This window comes from Leptidea sinapis, chromosome 17 (genome assembly GCF_905404315.1).
Source record: "Leptidea sinapis chromosome 17, ilLepSina1.1, whole genome shotgun sequence".
NCBI classification, from domain to species: domain Eukaryota; kingdom Metazoa; phylum Arthropoda; class Insecta; order Lepidoptera; family Pieridae; genus Leptidea; species Leptidea sinapis.
Window position 1 is genome coordinate 4,381,268 of NC_066281.1, and position 17,284 is coordinate 4,398,551.

The 17,284-nt window shown below is 35.9% G+C and overlaps 1 protein-coding gene across 1 annotated transcript in view; it reads left to right on the forward strand.

The window, feature by feature from the left end:
- LOC126969215 (dual specificity calcium/calmodulin-dependent 3',5'-cyclic nucleotide phosphodiesterase 1) overlaps positions 1-17,284 on the forward strand; it is a 514,263-nt gene that overhangs the window by 428,838 nt on the left and 68,141 nt on the right. The window contains exon 3 of the mRNA XM_050814551.1: positions 11,455-11,544. Coding sequence (XP_050670508.1) covers positions 11,455-11,544 — 90 coding nt within the window. The remainder of the gene's footprint in view (positions 1-11,454; positions 11,545-17,284) is intronic.

The following is a 17,284-nucleotide window of genomic DNA, read 5'->3' on the forward strand; positions in this document are numbered from 1 at the left end:
CCATCCTACAAATATGACATACATATTATATCAAAGACTCTCGCCCGTGTATTTCTTAAGGTGTAGACTTCTTCTTCTTCTTCTTCGTTACACTCTTGGAGGAGCGGTCGTGGTCATCACGAAGTGACATCTTTCGGGGCAGATGTGATTCGCCCCACGAGTATTCGCCACTTTTCTCTGCTGGCCAACAGTTTGGTACACTCGTTCAATGGACCGACCACAGCAGACTTAATTTGTTCGGTGCAGTGCATGGACCTTCCTCGCCCTCTGGTGCCCTCCACTTTGTCATGCACGACAGCCGGGACACGTGTCCGAAGAACTTAAGAACGCGACTCTCTACTAACACCGAAAGGCGTTGTTTTATGCCAAGTTCTTTGAGGAGAGAGAGATGGAGACGTTAGTGCGAAACTCGGTCCATGAAACTCTCAGCATTCTCCTCCAGTACCACATCTCCAGAGCATAATTTTTTTTTCTTGACTTGTCGCAAAGTCCACATCTCTGCAGGGGTAGACAGACACCTACAATTCACTGGCTTTATTTCTTGATACTATATAAATCCATACCAATCCAGACACTGTATCACTCCTGAAAAGTTCCTCACAGAAAAAACCCAATTTTGTTTTGCACAAGCCATATATCGAACCCAAGACCTCCAGTATTTCCCTACTATAAAATACATTTAAATCAAAGAAATAAAAAACCTAGCTATCAATATTCTACACGCAATTCAGGAATCTGTGTTAAAAAGCCTGTAAAACTTACGGTTGGTAAACGTGAGTATCGTAATAAAACCTCACGAATCACGGTCCAAGGTCGATTGGCCATTTTATCTTCTTGAAATGACCTCTAATGGCCTCCTTTCAGGATCATTCCGTAAGGTATAAATATAAACGCGAAAACTGATGTTGCAAGGAGAGTGGGATACCTACAATTATAAGTAAAATAGATTTAAAATTGAATAAATTTTAAATCTATTTTACTCTTGGCTTGAGCTACAAATCTGAATATTTTTTTATACTCTTTTAAACAATTTTAATTACTCTTTTAAACATTAAAAAAAACACTTTTCCACTGTTGTTTTTATATTAGTTTTTGCCTAAACTCTACATTATTATTATTATTTTTGTTACCCCGACGTTTCGGTACCTTGTCAGAGCACGTTCTCAAGGGGACTACAATTATATGCGTTTTAATACTTTAAAAGGGTTTTATTTAAATGTGTATCTCTCTCGTTTATGAGTGAAAATACTTTTAAATATTAGTATTTTACGAAGATACAAAAAAAGTCGTATTTCATTTTATTAACCTAGCCTTGATAAAGTCTTCACTTATGACGTGTTAAGCACACACTGTATTTTGTTTATACGTTTAATTTTTCATTGAATAAATTTTCCAATGAGTCTAGTTTAAAAATGATTTAAAAAGTAATTTTATGAAGGATTACTATCCCCATTAAAAGTCCCAATAAAACAGGTTTGAAGTTGCTTGTTTGTATATAAATCTGTTTTATAGACTTATTGGTTAAGTATTTCGAAGCGAAGAGGTCGGATTGTGCGACCAGTGAACGATTGCCTCTTGGGAATGGAACAAGTTAGAAGTTTTAAGATGTTTAAAATAAATACCTAGTCTTGCCAAAAATATGGAAAAAAAATACATGTCAAATAACATCTATTTTTATTTTTAACCGACTTCAAAAAAGGAGGAGGTTCTCAATTCGTCGGTATGTTCTTTTTTTGTTTTACATTGTGCTAGTTGAGTACATAAAAATAATAAAATTTAAAATATAAATAGCTTATTCGAAGTGGTCTCCAATGGCTGCAATAGAGTGCGTTAAACGTTGAGGCCAGTTATCAATCGAAGCACTCTTTCCATGGGAAAATTCTTCACTAGTACGGATTGTTTTAGGTACTGGACCTAAATATTTAATAAAGAATAATATGGAAATTATCATGGCGCTTAAAGCAAGCCATGCTCTCTAAAACTGATTATAAATCATAATTCAGCGGATAAAGATCGGGAGTACACGACAGCCAGTCTTCCGCTCTGATAAAGTCCGAAACGTTCGTTTCTAACCAAGACTGCGTAGACCGAGCTTTTTGACTTTGAGTCTTGCTGGAAGGACCATTCTTGGTTATTGAACATGGTATTGTTAAGGGGCTTCACTACCTTCTCAAGATTGGTATCTTGATACACGTGCGCTGATGTTTTGATATCTTTATCACAAAAATATGGCTGTCACTCCTTCATAGCTAATACCCAACCTAACTATCACTGAATTCGGATAGTGCCCACGTTGCACTCTGTCGACTGATTGGGACAAAATGTTTGAACTAAGTAGGACGAAAACTTACCAACCATTTCTAAAATGGAATACTACATTAACTTATCACTTGTACCACACACCTTCGTGTTTACTGACGTTTTTATTGTAGCGTAGCAATCACGCGCCACCGAGCCACGTAAACTAGGATTTAGTTCTCCGCGAGGAATATCGCCGACACCTCTATTTCACCTCGCTTTTTGCACCTTTTTTTGTTGTGTTGGGTGGAATTTAACGACGATTGGACAAATTGTTGTTTAAAAGTTGTTCATTGTTTCACTCGAATATTTTTTATTTTATTTTTTTTGGATTTATGATATAAGTACTCTATTGTTTTATATGGTCATTCATCCCAACTTTGTTCAATCTAAATTTGATTAGATAGTATACGAGCAAATCCGTAAAAATCAATAGTATAAATTTTACGCTGATATTGACGTGCAGCGAATCACATATTAAGCTATAGAACTTAATATATTTCCAACATTAAGTACCTAGTTGCTTAATACAGCGCTCTGCACGATCTATCGCACAGAGATTCGCCGCGTATCTATCAATGAAACTGTAAATCTATTTCTTTCTTCATAATTGACCGACTTCAAAAATGGATATTTAGAGTTCTCCTAAGTAAAATCCAATGAAAAATATTAGACTACATAAAAGTCAATAAAATTATAACGACAATTTAATGTAGTTACGTTTATTGTTATTTTTGGAGTCGAGAGGCGACAGACAAAAGCGAGGCCCCGGCGGGAACACACCGAATCCAAAAATAACAATAATTGTAAGTATAATGTCGTAATAATTTGATTGAATTCTATGTAGTGTAATATTTTTTATTTCATTTTACGTAGGAGAACTCTAAAAGTGATGATATACTATTATAGCCATTATGCAACGAGTGTCTTGGACACAACGCCGCACAAACGTCTCGATATTTGAAGAACTCAAGGTGAAAGAAAGGCTTTAGTCAGAGCCCGTATCCTCAGATACTGGACATATCACGCGACGTGGAAAGCATGCCATCGAGAGACTTTGTTGTTCAGGGAAGGATCAACGGCAGTAAGTCAAAAGGACGCTCCCCTATGCGCTGGACAGACCAGATCAAAGCCTATACTCCCCTCAACACACGTGCCAGAGAAGCAACAGCCAGGGATAACTGGCGTAGAATCGTTCGTCGTTCGACGTGACCACGACTGCTCTGTCAAGAGTAATCCGACGAAGAAGATGCTCTATACAGTCGTGTGAGTCGTTTAGTCATTTGCGGCAAGCACTCTATTATTGAAAGTTCCAACGACGTATCGGTTCGGAATAACAGCTGCCGGTGATTGATTCCAAGAAGTGTCTGTGCGAGGCAAGAAAATTTAAATGGCTGCTAGTAAATAATTTTTATAGTGTTAATTAATACTAAAATTAGTATTCAGTTTTTGCATGTTTCTCATGTAAGCTGGTTAGAGGACACATTGTAATATTTAAGATCTGGACATACCCTATTCCAAAAATGAACAATTTCATTTTATCCAAATGTTTTGTGTTTCGCCTCTACACGAGGCATCCTCAGGACATGTTGACTCACCGAAAATCTGGCACCAGACTAAGTCTGACGAAGACTGAGACGAGAGTGTAGAGGCGAAACACGTGTCGAATTGTTTAAAGACAAATATTGGCGAAATTAACACTAAAGAAAACTCAAAACATTTGGATAAATATGGATTTCCGCAAAGTAACGTCTACTTCAATAAATATTTTTTTTATTTCATTATATTTCATATCTTTAAACATACTATCATGTTTATAATATATGTGATTGATTGATCGTGATTTCTGCTAATGTAATATGAAACTATTAGCGATATTACCCTCTGTTTGTCTTCTCATTATCTATATTCATTGTTCTGTGCAATTTGTATGCTTATGTATACATTATGTGTCGTGTTACAAAGTTACCTATAGCCAACGCGTATGACGTCATCTGAAGACCAACTTGTGCTGAAGGTGGCCAATTTGTGACAAACCCTTGTCATGCTATGTTTTAGTTTGATTTATATTATACCGAAGCAGACATATAAATATCGTGTTTGATGCAAATATTTTTGAAGTAAAAAACTCCATGAAACGAAAACGCGAGACGATAGAGACACAAACAGGTATATGTGGTCTTCTCTTTGTGCGATGTTTCGTCCCCACTTATAGTCTACAAAGTATATATACTATTTCGTTATTGTTATATTGCTTTTTTCAAATTGTTTTCAATAATCCAAATTATTTTTTGTGTATTTATAAATATACTAGTGGACGCTACAGACGTTGTCCTGTACACACGTCTTAGATATGAAAATCAGTCCAGCTATCTGGAGGAGTTCATTAACATACACATGAGCAGGATAATTATATTATATGGACGGAATTGAGAATGTAAACCAATCTCAAATTCACTGGAACACAAAAAAATCATCAAAATCGATCCAAGCCAACCAAACCGTTTAGGAGGTAGTTCAATTGTGAATCTATACCATTCTCAACCCACCTGAAGACACATGAAAGTTTCATTAAAATCGGTCCAGCCGTTTAGAAGCAGTTCGGTTACAACAGACGCACAAAAGAAATATTGTATATATTAAGATATATAGCTTACATGCAGCTACTGTTTATTTTTTCAATACTTTTCAATGACTATTTTTAATCAGGAACTTTTCAGTAGTTTCATTTCTACCGTGTGTGACTTGCACACACACACATATTTTTATCATATCTTTCTTTTGTTCCCTTATTAAAATTGCCGCTGAGTCGCTTTTACAAGAAAATTCTGTAATTATTACTTGTCGAGTTATTACAGTTTTTCATCTTTTGTTATTTTAATTTTTTGGAAATATATTTTTGTAATTTGTAATACAATATTTTTAAATTTAAGAATTACAGTCTTCTTCTCTATAAAGTCACTAAACTATACCAAATCTTACACTGAACAAACTAGCTATTAAGGCAGCATAATATATTATATAAATTAATCTTACATAGTCTGTGACAGCTGTGAAAACGTTGAAAAGAATTACGGTAAACTGTTAGCCTCTATTTTTAGCAAACGCACGCATACTTAAAGAAAGTGACTGACGTAACGCGAGTGAAGACGTAGCTGTCATTCACACTAAAGTAATAAACCTGGCCTGTTTGACGCCATACGTTGCCTAACAGCTAGAGGCAATAATTTTAACCCCTATGTTCATAATGCAAGTGAACCATTTTTAAGTTTTTTAGCTTTTTCAAAAAAGGCAAAATTACAACTTCAAAAATTTATTAAGAACATATCAATTTAAATCATTTTCTTTTTCTTCTGATTAATAAAAACAATTAAACAATCGTTATATATATTATATAAATTAGTTCCTAGTTGTTATACATTTAAAGAGAGCTAAGATGCCTGATAAGTCAAAAATATTTAAATTTTTCATTATGCATGTCGGCGTTAAAATTATTCAAAATAGTATATAAACCTTATCACGTCATAACGGGAATACGTCAAATTACTTATTAAACGCTGTTTAATTTCTATGAATATATGCACTTATAAGTATTTATATTTAATTAACCGACTTCAAAAAAAGGGAGAGGTTCTCAATTGGTCGGTATTTTTTTATGTTTGTTGCCTCAGAACTTTCGATTGAGTGAACCGATTTTGATAATTCTTTTTTTATTTGAAAGCTGGTGCTTTCATTGTGGTCCTATTTGGTCCAGATTGGACAATGGCAACTATGAGAAAACCATAAAAGTCTTAAATTTGCTATTAGTATGTGCGCAACAAATTTACGAGTAACTCATTTTAGCGCGAACCGATTTCGATTTTTTTTATTGCAAAGGATATACTTCAAAGGTAGTTTGTTGAGAGTTTGGTTAGGTTCTGATTATGGGATCCATGACAAAGTAGCGCAACTCTTCAATTCTTAGGAGCAAATTAAGAATACTAGGCCGAATCTTTTATATTATGCTATCCGGATATTTGAGTCACCTTTCAGTAAGGGTGCGATCTGTGGCAGAATTTCTGTCTGTAATAAAATTGCAATGCGCTTACGTTCATTGCTCCATTGCAAAGTCGGTGTCAGCCAATGTAGGCTTATAACTACATACATACATAGTTATAGGTGAGATGTGCTTGAGTCGCACGTGCGACGTAAGGAGGCGAGAGGCAAGAGCGGGGCTGCAGCGGGAGGACACAGATTCCAAAAATAACAATAATCTTTGCTACAATAAGATTAATGGATTAGATCTTATAAACATACGCAATTATTTTTATACTTTTTAGTGTATATTATATCTATTGTTTTGGAATAGTATTTTTGAAGTCGGTTGTATTTTTGTTAATTTTTTTTTATTTAATATCAATATTGAAGGTAAAGATTGTCGAAAATTGTAGCTCAAATATTGATCATTACGAAGACTGTGCCTGTTCATGGTTCGTTAGATATCCATTGAACTCGTTTACGTTTCGATAATTCTATTCTATACAGCAATGATTCACGAAATTGTTTTATTTCGTAAATAAATTGCCATTCTTATTTTAAGATATATATAGTGAAAATGGTCTTTGTTTGATGCTCTTTGACGCCTAAACCACTGATCGTATCGACATGAAACTACCACCATTTGTTGCAAGATTTATCCGAGATGGTTTATTGCTACTTAATTTTCGAATTCCAACATTCCTTCCTTTTAATATTCGCACAGCGAAGCGGGCGGAAACGGCTAGTAATAATGGAATAATAATATTGACACACTTTTAAACAAATTATCCTGCCCCAAACTAGGCATAGCCTGTACTATGGGTACAAGACCACGATATATTTCGTACAATATACTTATTTAAACATACGTAAATACATATAAACATCCATGACTCGGAAACAAACATTCATATTCATCATATAAATGTTTGCACCTACCGGGATTTTGTTACCCGGGATCTCTAGCTTAGTAGTCAAGGTCACTAACCATTCGGCCATATGGGTCGTCAAGAAGAAGAAGGCAAGAAGGCTCTTTCATCCAGTCAGAGCCGTATAAATATATTACTGGTGAATAATTTACTGTTTAAATGCGTTTAATTTAAAATATGAATTACAATTCACTTAGTTATTACACGTTTTATTATATTTACCCGCTTGACTATATTACGCAAAATTAAGCATCTTTCCGCGTTAATAACGTATGTTTTTTTTAATGAAAATAAGGGACGAGACGAGCAGGACGTTCAGCTGATGGTAATTGATACGCCAAGCCCATTACAATACAGTACCGCTCAGGATTTTTGAAAAGCCCAAAATTTCTCAGCGGCACTACAGTTGCGTTCGTCACCTTGAGACATAAGATGTTAAAACTCATTTGCCCCCTTCAGACCGAAACAGTTAATGTTTACACATTACTGCTTCACGGCAGAAATAAGCGCCGCTGAGCCTCTACTGGTAAGTGTATTAGTAGTGATTTAACTCTAACTGATTGATTTGTTGTGTTTTTAAGTGATAACCCTCACTTCTAGGATTAATTAAACATGTCGCGGGTTCAAGTCCCGCATCGTTCATAAAATTATGTTTTCAAATATTATTTCTGTAATTAATCCCAAAAGGGAGAGTTATCACTTTAAAGAGAATATAACAAACTGCTTAGATTTGCAAGAGCTTTGAAAATTTAATTTGTTAACTCATTGGTTTATTTAATATAGGTACATATTTATGTTTTGAACTATGAATTCTTCTTAGTCGGACACTCTTGTCAGAGTGGTCGTGGTTGCGCTGACGAGGTACATGGTGGAGTGTTCGGTGGGTCAACATCCTTTCTGAGGGTAGATCTCCTGGCGATGTGCTTCCATTTCTGACGGTTAGAGGCGTTGCGAGTACACTGGACTATGGTGGACTCAGTAGCCTTTGTGATGGCGTCTATCCAGCGGGTTGGCGATCGACTGCGTGCTCTCTTGCCTTCCACCTGGCCCTGAACTACCAGTCTCTCCATCGAGTTCTCATTTCTAGAGACGTGATCAAAGAACTTCAGTATTCTTAGTTGCACAATTGACGATAGTCTGTCTTTAATACGAAGCTCTTTGAGGATGGATACATTGGTGCGAAATGCCGTCCACGGGATCTTTAGGAGGCGTCTCCAGCACCACATCTCTAATGCATCGATTTTACAGCGGTCCTGCAGTCTCAGAGACCAAGTTTCGGCTCCATAGAGAAAGATTGGAAACACAAGGCATTTCATCAATCTGACTTTAGTCTTCTTGGTAATCCTCCTGTCCCTCCAAATCTTTCCCAGTTGTTCCACTGCAGACCTGGTGATGGCGCACCGTCGTCTGATCTCGTCAACTATCGTCGAACTATAAATACACAAATAAAATTTGAAAAACAAAATTTTATGAACGATGCGGGTCTCGAACCCACGACCTCCGGCGTTCCGTGCCGGTGCTCTAACCAACTAAGCCAACCGTTCGAGTAACGTATCGTTACAAAATATTGTTGGCTTTGTTCAACTCTCAGGTTGTGGCTTCATCTACAGGATCTACTTTACAGTTGATAACCTGCTCAACCCCAATAATTGCATATTAGGAAATTAACTTATTGAAGGTTATCAATTTAAAAACACGACATATTGTTTAACTATCAATACATAAAAATCGTCATTATGAAGATCACTCAATATTTTCTTCTTCCAAATATAGCTCCGTACACAAGGAATCGAAAGAGCTTTCAATTTCGCTTCTTGACAACTATTGAGTAGAAAGTAAATAACATTATGACAACAAATAGATTTATTTCCGAAATGTTTTCTTTGTGTTTGATATAATAATGGTATTAATGTATGATAACAACTAGGTTTTACTCGCGACTTCGTCCGCGTGGAATTGTAAATATTCCAATTTGATTGGGCACAAAATTTAAGTTTTTAGAATACTTTACTAGTGAGGCTCCTTTGCACAGGATGCCGGCTAGATTATGGGTACCACAACGGCGCCTATTTCTGCCGTGAAGCAGTAATATGTAAACATTACTGTTTCGGTCTGAAGGGCGCCGTAGCTTGTGAAATTACTGGGCAAATGAGACTTAACATCTTATGTCTCAAGGTGCCGAGCGCAATTGTAGTGCCGCTCAGAATTATTGGGTTTTTCAAGAATCCTGAACGGCAATGCATTATAATGGGTAGCGCGTATCAATTACCAACAGCTGAACGTCCTGCTCGTCTCGCCCTTATTTTCATTAAAAAAAAACATTGCAAATAATACACATAAAAAATGCTGTTCCTACCTATATATTGCTTATTTTATTACATTTTTATGAATTACTTTATTTTGTTTTCCCATTATTTGCCAAATCACAAAAATTTTGCGGGTTTGATACTCACAACCATAATAAAGTCTCCCATGTGAAAAACTATTTTTTTCTTAAAGTATCTACTCCTGTTAGATACTTTTAAGCGTTTTATTTTTTTACTTTTATCCCATATTTCAACCCTACACAGGGTGACATTTCAAAAACGCTATTTAATTCTTATTAAGTACCTAGAAACAAAGTTTCATGGTGGCATTTTTAATAATGAAAAATTTCCATATATACCTCCACCCCCTATTTCAACCCTTCCAAATCAACCACTCTTCTTCAAGATTAAAAGGTAGCCTATGTTCTTCTCCAAGCTCTAGTCTATCTCTGTACTAAATTTCATCAAAATCATTTCAGTGGTTTAGACGTGATACCTACCAAACAAACTTCCATTTACATTTTTAATATTATAGGAGGGATGCGCGCAGTAATGCCAGTTCAAAGGCTGTATTTCGTGTTTGCTTATAAAATGGTTTGTAGTACTCTCTTAGCACTTTCATGAAACAATAATTGTACACTAGAAAAACACTGGCACTCCGGGAGTACCGGCAGAAATGAAAATTTGAACAATTACGTGTGTATTTTCAGTGCAGGATATACTTTAAATGAAGTGTTTTTGTAACGGTAACAGTTTTGCGAGATTTTCCCATCTCGAAAAATACCAACATGAATGTGAATATACATAAACAATAAATATGTACTTATGCTGTCGAGCCATGAATATGGTTACAATTTTCATTTGAATTTAGAATCTGTCATTTTTATATGATTGTTTATTGAGTTCATTGTACAATATTTTGCGATATTAAAATGGAGAGGGGTGATAAAGAGAACCGAATCGCTGTGATTTCATTACGCAAAGTGATTGTGGAACCAAATGCAATTTTTAAAACTAGCCATACGCTTGATATTAGTAAAATATTTGTGTTCCGGGCTATTAATAGGTACAATGAGACCTCCTCTGTTTGTGGCAGAAAAAGATCTGGACGTCCACGTAGTGTTCGTACGAAAAAGGTGGTCAAAGCAGTTAGGGAAAGAGTTCGAAAAAATCCTATCCGAATGCAAAAGATTTTATCTCGGGAGATGAAGATAGCACCTAGAACCATGTCGCGTATTTTAAAAGATGACTTAGGACATGCAGCCTTTAAGAGGTAATTTATTAACTGATATTATAAAAAAGAATAGGGTGGTAAAATTGAAAATACTACTGAAGCGGTACGCAAGAGGAGGTCACAGAATTTTTTTTTACGGATGAGATTGTTTTTACAATTGAGCAACATTTTAAAACAAACATAATGACCGTATTTATGCACAAAGCTCAAAGGAAGTCCTTCCTCCTCCAATTAGTCGATAGAGTGCAACGTGGGCACTATCCGACTTCAGTGATGGTTTGTTAGAGTATTAGCTATAAAGGAGTGACTGAGCCATACTTTTGTTAAAAAGGTGTCAAAACATCTACACAAGACATCAAGATACCATTCTTAAGAATGTAGGGAAACCTACTCTGTGCTACAGCACCGATTTTGATAGCTCTCGACACTGTTACTATTACAAAAACCAATTATTTCCTGACGATACATACGTAATCGTACAAGTTCGTATCTGTCACTTTTTCATAACAGCACTCCCATGGTTTTATTTTTGGGCTGATTTATCCATTTTTCTTCTTATAAAAGCCTTCCTCGGTCTTCTGTTACAAAAAGATACCCAATTGATTCAGCCGCTCTCAAGTTATTTGCCTCACAATTATAATTATTCACATAATATTTATTTATATTGCAGTGGCCAGTCCCCCGGGCGGCGCGGGCGCAGCACATGAAGAAGCACCGCGCCCTCCGCCTCCCCCTGCACCAAGAAATGGCACTTCTTCCAGTAAGTGATCATTCACATCATAATAATATACTTTATCTATATCTTCGGCATTCGAAGCAGCAGCCCCAGCATCAACTGACGTCACTTGGACATAAGAAGGAGCCAGAGTGTTGACGCAAGTCGCGTCCCACACCAGCGCCCTTCCCTGTGCCCAAGCCACCTTCGTCATTCCATCAGGACGCTTGCAATCGCGATGATAATACCATTTGGCTCTAAACCAGCTGGTATATTTAACACAACACAAATATTTACAACAAATTAGTCGTTTTTATATAACATTTATCATAATAATAATCTATATATATATAAAAATGAATTGCTGTTCGTTAGCCTCGCTAAAACTCGAGAACGGCTGGACCGATTTGGCTAATATTGGTCTTGAATTATTTGTGTATTATGTAGTTTGATAAATCGTACGTTTCAAACAATTTCATAACAACAACAGAGTGCATATTTTACGAAATAATTCTTGATGTTATGAAATATTATTGCCAAATTCATAAAAAAAAACATTATTCTATTTATTATATACAGAACAACGTCTGTCGGGTCAGCTAGTTTATAATAAATTTCTTAATGATATGTACAGCTTAATTCTTAAAACGTCTGGTCATATTATCTTATCTATTCGTTGTAATTCAGTAGACATTATATGAGTTACAAGAGGCTTGAAGCGCCGAAGTATGATACATAGACCAGTGGGAGGCTCCTTTGGACAGGATACCGGCTGGATTATGGATACCACAACGGCGCTTATTTCTGCCGTGAAGCAGTAATGTCTAAGCATTACTGTGTTTCGGTCGAAGGGTGCCGTAGCTAGTGAAATTACTGGGCAGATGGGATTTAACATCTTATGTCTCAAGGTGACGAGTGCAGCTGTTGTGCTTTTGGGGATTTTCAAGAATCCTGAGCGCCACTGCATTGTAATGGGCAGGGCGTATCAATTACCATCAGAACGACCTCCTCATCTCGTCCCTTATTTTCATAAAAAAAAACTAATGATCTAGTTGGCTAGCTAACGTCAGAGTGTTGAATTTGCGTGACGGTGTGCGCGCGCATCGTAAAATTCACTTTGATAATTTTTCCGTAACGCGCCAAAAGAATAACTTCAAAGAACTATTTGATCCATAAATCCTTTAAAACAGTATAAACATCAGGACCTAATATTAATATTGAAATGGATTTCGCAAAGCTGTATGCTGTGTTTAACTTTGCTAAAGTTTCAATAGAGTGTACTAAAGCTGTCGAGAACAGGCGAGACGCAATTCTGATTATACATATAATTATTACTAATCGCTTTGTACTCTAACCTATATCGACCGCCATTTTCGTAATAATAGACCTTGATTACAGTCTTAGCTAAATGGGGACGTTTAATAAGGAATTATTTAACCACTTGACTGCGTGCAACGCAGAGCTGCTCGAATTGTCGATGACCCAGTGCTCTGTGAACGGCTAGATACAAATACAAAATATAAATACAAAATGTTTATTTTCTTTATCAAGTTTCTACATAAATCAAAACTCATGATTGGAGCCTCCTTTTAAGCACTATAGAGACTGTGTTAGATAACTTGGCGTTGTGTAGAGACGTCGCTTCATTGTGTGTCATCTTTCGCTTTTATCAAGGGGAGTGTTCCGAAGAGCTGTTTCACCTGATACCTGCCACCGAATTCCCCCTTCGCACGACACACCACAAATTAGGATATCATCCCCACCATCTGGATGAGTAGCGTTCCTCCACAGTGCGGTTTTCAAGGAGCTTTCTTCTAAATAAACAAAGCTGTGGAATAAGCGCTCTTGTGCGATGTTTCCGTGGCGATACAACATGGGTACCTGGGTGGGGGGTTAAAAAAAGCGCGTACACCTTCCTTAATGGCCGGCAACGCTCCTGGGATTCGTCTGGTGTGGTAAGAGAATGTGGGCGGCGGTGATCACTTAATACCACGTGATCCGTACCCCCCTTCTCCATAAAAAAAGAAGGTTTCCTTACCTTAATTTAGAAGTCAGATTTTTCTTCAACAGAATTGCTGCAGACGTAAGCAATTGATGTTAATTTCAACTCGCTTGGATGTGTGATAAAGGTTACTATAACATAAATTTCTTTCTTAATGATACCACATATTGGATATGGAGCGACCGCCGTCAAGCTATTTAAATTATAAATTTGACTGTATTGAAATTTTATTTAAAAAAAAGAAGAAGTCGGCTGAGTTTCTTGAGCCCGCTTTCCTCTCAGGTCTGAGGCATTTATTTTCGAATGGATTGGATTTTGATTTCATATCCTATTTTGAATAGAAATATTTGAATTTGAACCACTATCTGTCAGTCCATCTGTCTGTCTTGTAAACCGCGATAGATAGACAGCTGAAATTTTGTCCGAGAGTACGTTCAGTGTTTTTAACTGGCGAAATTTCAAATTTAGAAATTATTAGTATCCCGCCATCTGTTGTTCATTTTGCAAAAGTATTAAAAATGACAATGTTGTATATGGTTCCGTACCATATTACTTGTATATTTCTCAAGGTATTTTTCTTTTTGTTGTTAAGTTAATTAATTAATGACTAATTAGTCGACGGGGTGACAAACCACCATAACAAACCATCACTACATATTATAAAAAAAAGTCCTTCGCTGCGTCTGTCTGTCTGTGCGTGATAAACTCAAAAACGACAGCACCGATTTTCGTGATGTTTAGACCAATGGATAGTGTGGTTCTCGAGAAAGGTCTTAGTATATAACTTGTTAAGTTATTTTATATATTAATGATATTTGTGTGAGTTGTCGGAAAAAAAATAGCCGTCAGGGAGATTTCAACGAAAACGCTGTCATAGCCCTTTGAGATGTAACAAAATAACGTATAATGGAATTGTTTATCTTATATAATAATTATAATAATATCAACACACTTTTTACACAAATTAAGTTGCAAGACAACGATATACTTACTTAAACATACATAAATACATATAAACATCCATGACTCGGAAACAAACATCTATATTCATCATATAAATGCTTGCACCTACCGGGATTCGAACCCGGGACCTCTAGCTTAGTAGGTAGGATCGCTAACCACTCGGCTATACAGGTCGTTATATAGGTCTACAAAAAAATTCGGCAATCTCTTAAAGATAACATACTATATCCATTGTTTCATTTTTAACTTTCGTAAGCATTGAGCCTTCAAATGCTTGCCATTTGCTGAGTAAAAATACTTATTCATATTCATTTCAAAAGAATATCAAACGACTAGCGTTATATATATATATATCTAGTGGACCCGACAGACGTTGTCCTGTACACGCGTCTTAAATTTGAAAAATCGGTCCAGCCGTTAGGAGGAGTTCACTAACTAACACATGAGCAGGAGAATTATATTATATGGACGGAATTGAGAATCTAACCCAATCTCAAATTGACTGGATCACAAAAAAATCATTAAAATCGGTCCAGCCGTTTAGGAGGTAGTTCAATTGTGAATCTAAACTTTTATTGAATCCACCTGAAGCCACACAGAAAGTTTCATTCAAAATCGGTCCTGCCGTTTAGGAGGAGTTCAGTTACAACAGACGCACTAAAAATATATATATTAAGATATATATCAACTGGAGCACACAAAAAATCATCAAAATCAGTTCAGCCATTTTGGAGGTAAAGCAATTGTGAATTTAAACCATTCTCGAATCCACCTGAAGACACACAGTAAGTTTCATTCAAATCGGTCCAGCCGTTTAGGAGGAGTTCAGTTACAACAGACGCACAAAAGAAATATATATATTAAGATATGTATCAGGTTGTCTATACACTAACATTCTAAGTCTGTGTTACAATAATGGTGTTGCTTTACTCGTCCGTAATTGGTAGAAAAAATACAATAAAGAAATTAATTTCAAAAGTGTTCGTATTACATAAAATTATTATAGCTAACCATTGCCAAATGAAGCCATTCATATTTTAAAACTTTAATGAAGAACCGTGCTTTGTATTTTGTACAGTAATTGTTTCAAGTGAGTAAATTATGCTTAAATGCTCAAGTAATACTGCTGTTGCAATTTCAGATGAAAATTATTATCCCGGAGTATATTTTATTGTAATTCTCTATGAGGTCCATTGAGCAATGACATTGCATTGATCGTACGTTTGAACGAAATCCATTATTTATTTATACTAATAATATTACGTAGGTCACACTAAAAGTTTTGCATAACTTAAAAAAACAACATGTTATAGCCAAAATATTATGTTTATTGCTTTTCAAAATACTCTCCTTTATATTTTAATCATTTTTTCATGCGATCGTACCATTTTTTACAACAGGAGGACCACAGATCTGAAGGCATGTTTTTACGTGCTGTTTGAACGCTATCAATGCCTCTTCGGAATTAGTAAAATTGAAACCTCTCATCAAATCTTTGATTTTGGGGAAATACAGAAATCACAAGGTGCTAGGTCGGCTATGTGCAGGATGGGTGACGAGTTGTACTTTTTCGGAAGTTAAGAATGACTTAATCTTGTTAGCCGTGTGTGAAGAAGCGTTGTTTTCAATAAGGGACGAGAGGAGCACGTCGTTCAGCTGATGGTAATTGATACGCCCTGCCCCATTACAATGAAGTGCCGCTCAGTATTCTTGAAAAACCTAAAAATACTAAGCGGCACTACAATTGTGTACCTTGAGACATAAAATGGTAAGTCTCATTTGCCCCGTAACTTCACTAGCTACGGCGCCCTTCAGACCGAAACAATAATTCTTACATATTACTGCTTCACAACAGAAAAAGGCGACGTTGTGGTAGCCATAATCCGTAAGCTGTAAAGGAGCCTCCCACTGGTAATATTATGAGAAAAATATGTTTGTCTTTGACTCTTAAGACATTTTATGTTGAGACTATACCTCGTACTATTTATTTGGGACGAAACTTCTCCAGCGCTGCTTATTTCTGAGATAGGCTATTACGATTACTCCCCTCGAGACCCGAATTGACCAAGAAAAAGCGTTCCAATCTAATTCGCGGTCTGAACAAGGACAATAGATTTCGAGAAAACGAAATAACCTGAAATGGCGGATGAATAAGTGATATTTGTTTTGTAATAACATTGAAGGTTTATTTATTTAAAAAGGCATTTATTTTCTCAAAATTGTTTCCTTTAGAGTTCTTTTTGATGTCATTTTTAATATACTAGATACTACTAAACAAATGGCACTCTGAGAACTTCTTTATTTTGCTTTTTTGCTTTCTCTTAACACTCTTTTTTTGCGCTCTCATAATAAATTATACAATATTATTGTACTGTCATTGCTATTGCTATAAAATAATCATAATCTAGTCCCAGGCAGTCTCATTACGTACTTATTCATATTCTTTAATATGAAATTGATTGGTGGTGATAGTTTGATCTAATCCAGGTTCTATATTCTACTATCATTATAACAGAACGAAAAGTCAATGTACAACCTTTTCTCTTATAATACAACTAAAAGTCCACCCTTAGATTAAGGATTGATCTCCGCTGCGCTCCAACTAGATGCCGCATTACCTAAGAACAATAGCTTTTTTATAACGGCAACTATTAGATGCTTGTGTGCGTAGCATGTTGACACTCAATGTCATCTTTTAAATTTTGTAATATACGCTTAGTGTTATTTTACATTGAAATTAATAAAATACTTACTGATGATATGTGATCCCAGTGTCTTTCTTATTTCTTTTAGAATTATTTTTATTATACATATTTATTA